Source organism: Poecilia latipinna, unplaced genomic scaffold (assembly GCF_001443285.1).
Source record: "Poecilia latipinna isolate Pla-1442-1.1 unplaced genomic scaffold, P_latipinna-1.0 Scaffold3538, whole genome shotgun sequence".
Taxonomy (NCBI): Eukaryota; Metazoa; Chordata; class Actinopteri; order Cyprinodontiformes; family Poeciliidae; genus Poecilia; species Poecilia latipinna.
Window position 1 is genome coordinate 1 of NW_015116154.1, and position 8910 is coordinate 8910.

Sequence of the window (8910 nt, forward strand, 5' to 3'; positions counted from 1 at the left end):
AATTTTTGGCATTACTACTTCACATAAAAACCCTTTAAACCCTGGATTCCTGTGGGTGTAGCGTGAGAAGTTTTTAAAAAATCGCAGAAGAAGCTTTTCTAAAAGGCTCCAATCTGTGCTTTTTTTGTTTAGTTTCTAATTTCTCAAGTTTCTCAGAGGTGGAGGAAACTTAATGTGATTATTTGCTATGCATGTCGAGTCATCGGGTGTCGCCGGGCCGGGCCGGGCCGCTCATCCATTTTAATATCCCCCAGCAGTCTGAGTTGACAGTGAGCACTGCTGAACCAAACCAAAACTAAACTGAACTAATCATTGCCAATTCTCCTTGCCCTACAAGGCTCTCGCCTGGTCTAATAAAACTGCCACATTTAATTTCCGTCTGCCAAAAGGTGGCAAGTGAAGATGGAATGATAAGAGCTGATTAGTAGGAAGTGAGCCAGCTTGACAGGGATGGATTAAAGTTTGGCCGGTCAGAGGTGCAAGTGCGCAGACATCCATGGCAACGCTTTGAATGCAAATTGTTATTAACGTCGTAGCTCTCACAAAGGAGTTTTTTTATATGTCAATGTTTCAGCTGTTTAAATTCTTAGATGTATCAAAAAGTTCAAAACAGGTTTTCTAAAACATTGCAGTTTTTTCCCTTGAACTTCAGTCAGATCTTTTTACCTTCCCTTTGATTGGCACAGCCCTCCATTTCTCAAAAGCAGAACTTTATATATAGCTTCTAGCTGAAATGACAGTTCTTGAAGAATATTACTAGATACAAGGTGTTTTGATAAGATCCCAGTGGTAATGCCAATGGATATTTTTCTCCCTTTATGCTATATTTGACAGAGCTAATGTGGTTTTTCTTAGGTTGGTGTATATTTGTAGGAGGTTATGTTTTCCCCAGAAACATTCATTTCCCCTCACGGTTCCACAGCTGGGTGTGATTGTTCGTTCATTTTTGTATCAGCAGCCTCTTTCCGTGTCCCGGCTGTTTACTCCTTCATTTCCATTTCCTGTGTCTTTTACTGATTTCACACAGACTGATCTGTTTCGTCAGGGTTGGCTTTGCTCTCGGTTCTTGTTCTCAAGGCTGGATATGCTTACTTGAGTTTTCCACTTAAAGTTTCTCACCTGATAACTTTGAAGGCAGCAGAAAAAAACGTATGACCATGTAGTATGGCTAAGCACGGTTCTAGGTTGTTTGGTTTGATCTGTTCCAACCCATCCATCCATCTATCGGATATATCCAGTTATTTTCTTAGGGCCACAGAGAGCTGGTCCCCATCTCCAACAGTAATTGGTCGAGAGACGATGTACACCCTGGACAGATCACCAGTCTGTCACAGGGCAACATAGAGATTACACAAGACATACACACGCTCACATAAGGGTAATTTAGAGAGATCTATTTCCCTGATCGTCACGCTTTTGGACTGCAGCAGGAAGCCTGCATTCAGAAAGCACATGCTGAGATTTTAACCCAGAAAGCTCCCAACTTTATTTTTTATTTTGTGGATTGTTTTGAAACGAAGATGAAGCAGCTCTGCTCTTTTCTACATTAATAGTTAATAATCATGACTGATTCATATTGAAATATTTTATGCAAATGGTCTCTATAGTAACAAAAATTGCCTAAAAGGCTTGATTGTATTATTTTGACTTGCACATTGCGTGTAAGTTGTATTTGGTTGGTTGTTTTTCTGAAAAGGACTTTAGTTTCAGCTGTTGAAATACTTGAGATTCAGCAAAGTATTTAAACAGCTCTTTTTGCATATAAGCACGCTGCGTACACAAGCACGACTGACCGTGGTAAGACCCTCCTCCTGGCTCTGATTGGTTGTTTCTGGGAGCGGTGTATTTCTGCAGATGGCAGTAGGACCACTGAGAGGACATGTAGAAGCTTGGGTTTTTTTCAAAGATCATCTGGCTCATATTCTATCAGGACATAGAGACAGTTTTGACAAATAATAAAAATATTTTTATAACAGTTATTTCTAAGAAAGAAAGCTGATGCTTAAAAAAAAAAGTTACGCCTTCAAGCATTCAGCCTTCAGCTGTTCACAAATGAAGTGGAGAAAGGCTTTATTGAAGACTTGAGCAAACAAACATTTGGCCATAGTCAAGCATTATTCTTAAGGTCTTTGTTGCTGCTATTGACATTGCACAAAGTGGATAAAATAATGGTAAAAGAGAAAATACCTTGAAATTCCTCTTACAATCAAGTCCAGAGGATCTCAGTGACAGACACTGAACCAGATATGATCAAGGATGTAAATCGTTTTGGCCCTGAGTGGATTAGAGCAAATTCACCATAATTCCTATGTGTGTACCGTAAGTAATAAATTCTTGAAGTTTATGTTGCGCAATCATTTCGCAGCAAAACACAGCGGCTGCAGTAACTCATAGCCAGTCCCGTCTTGATACGACTTTTATTTTAATGAATTCATGTAAAACTAAAAAAAGACTCCATAAAATACCTCCCCTCCCTCTACATAAACGAGAAAACGTCTCCCGCTTTATTTGTTCCACCTCTGTATTTCCTTGGCTTCCTGTTTTTAAATCGGGCACATTTCAAATTATTCACTCTCATTGTGGGCTTAACCGTAAAAGTGAAAATGTAAGCGCTATGGGTCTCTGATAATGGATTGTTAAAAAAACAAGAACAGGAGGCATCAGCTGTATTTATCATAGTCGGCAGAGAAACTATGATCAGAATGGTTCTCAACAAATTATCACAATTGCTACATCATTTATGGAATATCCTCAGTTGTACGCACAAATTTCCTTGATGTCATCTTTTTTTCAAGTTTGGATGTCAAATTAAGATTTCCTGCATTAAAGTGTGCTGAAAGTAAATTGATTAAAGTTTCTAGAGAACAAAGTCCCTATTAATCTGATTTTCATCTCATTTGCTGGAGAAGAGCTAAATTTAATGTTATTTTTTCTAATGGGTTATAAATTGAAAGGCAGAGCCAGGGATTTTACTTTGCTGGCTTGTGTTTTATCTTTGTCTGATGTTATTGCTGGTTGTGTGTGTGTGTGTGTGTGTGTCAAACTCTAAACTCAGAGCTAGAGGAAAGGAAAAGAAATAAAATCAATAAAGGAGTCGCATCTAGCGCAGTGTAAACATTTCATTGTTCAGCACAGACACAACACAAAGCTCCAATTATTTACACCCCTTCTCATGTATTCTGTCTATGATGCAGAAAGAATAAAAAACTCCAAAAGAAAGATATGGCAATTTAGGAATATAAATATAAATGCTTTGTAGTTTTGCCACAGCGCTACAGAAAAATGTTCCCTCAGTTCTGCTGTATTTTATTCCCACACCCCACGACTTTTTTTTCCCCTCATCCTTCTGCATGAAAACTGTGCCTTTAATCTATATCACCTGGCTGTTTGTACATGCAGGTAACTCTCCTTCAGAGGAGTCTGAGGAGCGGGACAAGGAGCCCAGGACGTTGACTTACCCGGCGTACATCGCCAGCCTCCTGGACACGGGCGCCAAGCGCATGGCGGCCGGTGTCAGGATGGACTGCAACAGCCAGGGCCAGTGCCCGCGCTCCTGCCACCTCTGCCACATGAGTCCCAGGGCGGCACAGGGGCGGCAGCAGTCTGAACCCGTCCTCCTGAAAATCACCAAAGCTGCTCCCATCTATGAATTAGTGTCCAACAACGAAACCTATCAGGTTTGTGGAATGTTTTCTTTTTTTTTCCTGATTTTTCTCAGTGCCATACTTTGAACGTTCAAAAGACCTATTTTTGCACAACTTTTATTTTTCCACTAAGTTCATATTTATCCTCCCCAGAAATTGATTTGTGTTTCCAGAGTTGAAGAAAAATTGCCCTCACGGTCTCCTACTTCTGTCAAATTGTTGTATTTTGCACTTTGATGTGCAAAGGCTTTTCCACGCCTTCGAATCTGAGCTGGAACTTTATGCCTAAAGACAGCATTTAATAATCCAGGCATGAGGACGGCTGCATGATCATTAAAACCACACTGAGTCCATCAGCTGGCTCCCCGCTATGCAGCCTTCTATGTGCATAACAGTATGTGTGACATCCCAGACCTTAAGCCCTCATTAGGAAACACAAAGAACCTACCAGGGAAGCATTTCTCTTTCAGTTTCACACCTTGCTCTTTGGAAAGCATGCCATGCCGCGGGGCTGCCGGGCTGTTCTGTGACTTATTTGATTCCATCAATATTGTACGTCGAAAAAGCTTCTGCTCCTGCAGGATGAAGAAGCGGTCGATATCGGGGCTGTACATGTCTGAGAGCCTTTATCGCCAAGCTCAGTCGGACAGACACAGCTGCTATTGATGGAAACTTCTGAAATTATTGGTGTAGACACTCACCAAGACAAAACACAACAGCTCCAATTTGATTGAATATTTCTGTATGTTTAGTTGTTTTTTTTTCTTTTACTGCCCATTACAGCACAATTTATAAAAAAAGGTGTAATTTGTTCCTAAATTAGTCACGTATTTACACACGATTTTTAGTAAGTGGGCTTCAAATTTGCTCTTGCAAGTCACCTGCTACGCTTTTTTCAACTCAAGTAAACTTTTGACTCCAACAAAGTTGTTGCATATTTCTGTTTGCATTGCCCCACAAAGGTATTCGTACATTTTCACATTGCAGCCGAAAACTTAAATTAATTTTCTTGTGATCGAGCAACACCAGGTACTGCACTCCCCTTCTGTTTGACACACCCAAATAAAATCCAATGAAATCCTGCTGCTTTTATTTCAAGACCTGAAATGTATGTTGAAATTTCTGCTTTCCCTGCAGTCTGACAGAGCTGCAAGGAAAGACAATTGGGCCGAGCGTTCAGTCTCTAGATGTGCAAAGCCGGTCGAGACACTCGGCGTAAGACTTTGTAGAAATGCAGTTTTACAAATTGTTAACTCAGCGGGAATGAAAGACAAATTCACAGCCCGCTTTTTAGATAATTTACTTTAAATAATGAAAACAATTTATTCTTTTTTCTCATATGAGTATAAACGTCTGTAAATCAGAGCTCAACTGAGATATGCCACTATGCATAAACTGTGTTTACAGTGATAATAAATTTGTTGAAATGACCAATTAACAGGACGTTTAAGTTGCTCTCTCGTCCCAACTCCAGCTATCTCGGCTACAGTATGTCTCACAGCCTTGGAATCTGCACATTACCCATAAAACCTAACGATAAACAACCATATATGTCTGGCATATATTAGTAATTGCTATTAAAATTAAGGCTGTGTTTGCCTCGCCTCTAATCCTCGGCTTTCTCGTCCTTGCAGGCTCTCCAGGACGCGATGATGAGCATGCTGTGGTGCTCAGGCAAAGGCGACGTTATTGATGACTGGTGTCGATGTGATTCCAGCGCGTTTGGTACAGATGGACTGCCCACCTGTGCCCCGCTTCCTCAACCCATGTTAGTGAAACAACATTACCTTACCTTTCAACCCACTCGGAAGGGATGTGAGAAATGCCATCTGTCATTTTACCAGCAGAAATCAATCTCCTTCCGGCGCGGACTCGAGCAATGTGCCATCAGCCTCTGTGGATACTCAATATTTAATTGCGCCCAAACGTCACAACGATCAATGGTTTATTCCTCCTGTCCGCTGAGGGTGTTGCTATTCAATTAAACAAACTGGTGTATATCGATTGGCTGCCAGGGCAACCCGTGTATACAAAATTCTTGGTGCTTCGTACGGCAGCGCCGAACGTCCACTCTAGAGCGAATCAGACGTTGGGAGACAAACAGCCCGACTTTCTCCTCCAACAGCAGTGTTTGTGATCGTGTTTTTATTTAGCTCGCAGGTGTGTGAATCAGGAAGGGTGATGTTGGCTGTCAGTTGCGGTAAAAGGTCTCCACGTTGACAGGACGCTTCACGGCGGCGCCCGTTCTCCGTCTTTGTCCCTCTGTTACCAGGCTGAAGCTGTCTTACACCTACGAGCCCAGCAGCTCATTGGTCATCATGGAGTGGAACCACACGGAGCCACCAATCGGCATACGCATCGTCGACTACCTCATCAGCCAGGAGAAGGTGACGGAGAGGACGGACCACTCTAAACTTGAGACAGGTACGTCGCTTTAGAGCGGCCATAAATAAAAGTCACCGGCGGAAAGATTGTGAGGTATATTCACATTTCCATGGACGCAGTGAGAGTTATTTATGGGACATGAATCGTGAAATCCGTCAGAAATCGCCACCATTATTTGCTGTAGCACAGGGGTTTCAATACAATGATCCATTTCTACACTCGCTCCTACAAAATAAAATCCATCTACAGCCACAAAACCTACAGAAGCCAACCTCTTTATCCACCAGGTGTTTTGATAGAAAATTTAATTAAAAATTAAAAGTTACTTTTTAACGTGGATCATTTTGTTTTCATTCAATAAATACATTTTCATTAACAGATGGATATGTCTATGCATCTTCAGTTATGCTGATAATGACAAAATAAAAATAGTGTTTGTCGTAACACATCTTGTGACAGTTAATAATATTTCATGACCCCTGGAAAAAAAAATAGGGATATACGACATTTTTTTATACACACAAACCATGTTGTATTTTGGTATTAAAGTTCCAAAATAAAATGTACTTAACTGTTCCATAATTGAGAAAAGAAAAAATAGGAACATGTATTGCTTTCATAAAGACCTGAATATGCCCTTTGTTTTTGTTTTTTTATAGAAAAACAAAGAAAAGCCTGCTTGAAAAAATGAAATGACATAATTTCCAACTAAATGACATAATACTAGTAATGGAAATCTATAGATAGATAGATAGATAGATAGATAGATAGTGAAATGTGAATATGTCACTTTTAAGTCCAAAGTGACTGTCTATCTATCTCTGCTAAAACTAACCTCTGTTTTTTCAAATATTTCTTCTTTCTGAATCACTTCATTTTCGAGTGGTTAAAGAGCGACGGGTTACAGAGCTCTGTTTCAGGCCCTGCTTTAGATTGTTATTTTGAAGGCTGCCACAAGATGGTGTACATCAGTAATAAAGAAAAATAGCATACAGTAAGTACAGGAGTTCACCTCAGTAACATTTTTTTGAAAGATATTCACACATTTATTTTTTGTATATATTTGCTGTTAGTGTCTGGAATAATTATCTTGATTTTATTTATTTATTTATTTTTTATTCTTTTTGGATGGGTTGAGGAACGGCAACATAACAGATCTGTGGCCAACAATGAAATTCCACCTAATTTGAAACAAATGTGTTACGATTATTACTATAAAAACAATCCAAATTTCTCTTTTAATGGGGTACATGTACTTTCTTGCTCATTTATATGGATTTACCTATTGAGGGGTTTTTTTCCCCTCGTGTTTTCACTGAAAACAGGAAGCTATATGGCGAGCCAGTGAACCAGCAGGAGGGTGTGTAACTACCCATGACAGAGAGCAGAGATACTTGGCCGACCCTAAATGAGCAGAAACTGGCAAAACAGGGACAGTTTATTTTAGCCATAATGATCCTATCCATAATGCACACTGCTGCAGTTCCCCTTGAGTACCAGAGTTTGTTGTAGCGTAATGAGAGAATAAACTGTACGTGTCAGATCCGTGAGGATTATTAATCAATAACGCTGCTTCAGAACGCAGAGAAAGGAAAATCGCACGCTGTATTAGAGGAAAATCTAAGAAAATAAAGGAACGGTTTAGCAGTAAAGGTCCCAAGGACCTCTACTTTCTTTAAGATGAAAACTTAAAACAATAAAGAAATGCCTCATGTCATATTGACTTATTTGTATTATGAATAATTAAGGCAGTATTTGATTAATGCAACATATTTGCACTGAAAAGCCTATATCTCTTTTAGATTTGAATATCTTCTGTTAAATACAGTTCCATCTTCTCCTTTCTACACATCTAAAACTGTAACAAAACATAATTTGATCTCCCGCTCAGGCTTGCTGCAACATATCGTCTTTGGGCTTTAAGAAATTGTGTTGTCAAAAGTTGAATGACAATACAATTCCACTGACACTCCATGCAGACGCTCTTAATTATCATCTTATCATTTAAGCTAGTAAAACTTCAACCACTTGGGAGTAAGGAACAAAATAGGCATAGCAGGAAAAGTAGCGCCGGGTTTCCATTATGATGTAAACCCTACATCACAATTTACGCACAATATACAAAACTTGTGCAAATCACAAGCAATCGGACCTGGTATTTCGCACATATGTTTTGTTTCCCGGTGTTTAGTCTCACATTTGCAGAGACGTCAACAAACACGGCGAGAAAAGAAAAAGCATGACGCTAGTTTTTTAAGTACGAAGAATTTACTTCAGATATCCTTATGTATAAATCTGTTTGTATTAATATACAATTGAAATTTGGCAGCATATGTGTGAGAGGAGAGCATCAAATACCATCATTTTTTCCTTTTAAACTGTAAGCATTTTTTTATTATTATTTGTGACATTATTGGAATCTCTTAATGCTAAATTGGACGGGGTGACGGCGCTTAGAATCGAGTTGTACATAAATATGTAGCGGTTATCCATATATCCAGGGGTGAAAGTACGCGGGAACGGTCGGGTACTGCGTACCCCTAAAAGATTTAGCGGGGGTAAGCAGTACCTGCAAGAGGGGGGAGCGGCTGTCTGCTGTAAAGAATCGGTGGGTTCACTGTGCAGCCACTAATCAGCCGTGACTGATTAGTTTTTCCAGAACAATCTAAGACACGACTTAATCAGTTAATAAATAGCTTTTTTCCCATTTCATAGCTGTTCGTTCTTTGCTAGAGCAGCCGTGCAATACGTCGATCTCGGCGGTAGGAGACAAACTGAACACCGCCAGGAGGCTGAGACCAGCACGTCCTCCTCTGACTCTTTATCAAAATGTTCGTAACTTTATTAAAGAACAATAAAAAAAAATCAACAAGGTGTTCAC

General features: G+C 39.8%; 1 protein-coding gene and 1 long non-coding RNA gene across 2 annotated transcripts in view; one reads left to right on the forward strand and one right to left on the reverse strand.

Annotated features, from left to right (window-relative positions):
- Positions 1 to 3335: 3335 nt before the first annotated feature.
- The window catches only part of LOC106941189 (astrotactin-1-like), a 38668-nt gene continuing 33093 nt past the window's right edge, over positions 3336 to 8910 (forward strand). The window contains exons 1-3 of the mRNA XM_015024135.1: positions 3336 to 3677; positions 5279 to 5412; positions 5917 to 6068. Of these exons, the coding sequence (XP_014879621.1) occupies positions 3351 to 3677; positions 5279 to 5412; positions 5917 to 6068 (613 nt within the window). The 5' untranslated portion in view covers positions 3336 to 3350. The remainder of the gene's footprint in view (positions 3678 to 5278; positions 5413 to 5916; positions 6069 to 8910) is intronic.
- Positions 3680 to 8886, reverse strand: LOC106941190 (uncharacterized). Its single transcript, XR_001423291.1, has 3 exons — positions 8779 to 8886; positions 8704 to 8705; positions 3680 to 3693 (listed from the first exon to the last, which is right to left on the reverse strand). It is a non-coding gene; the product is annotated as an uncharacterized LOC106941190 (long non-coding RNA).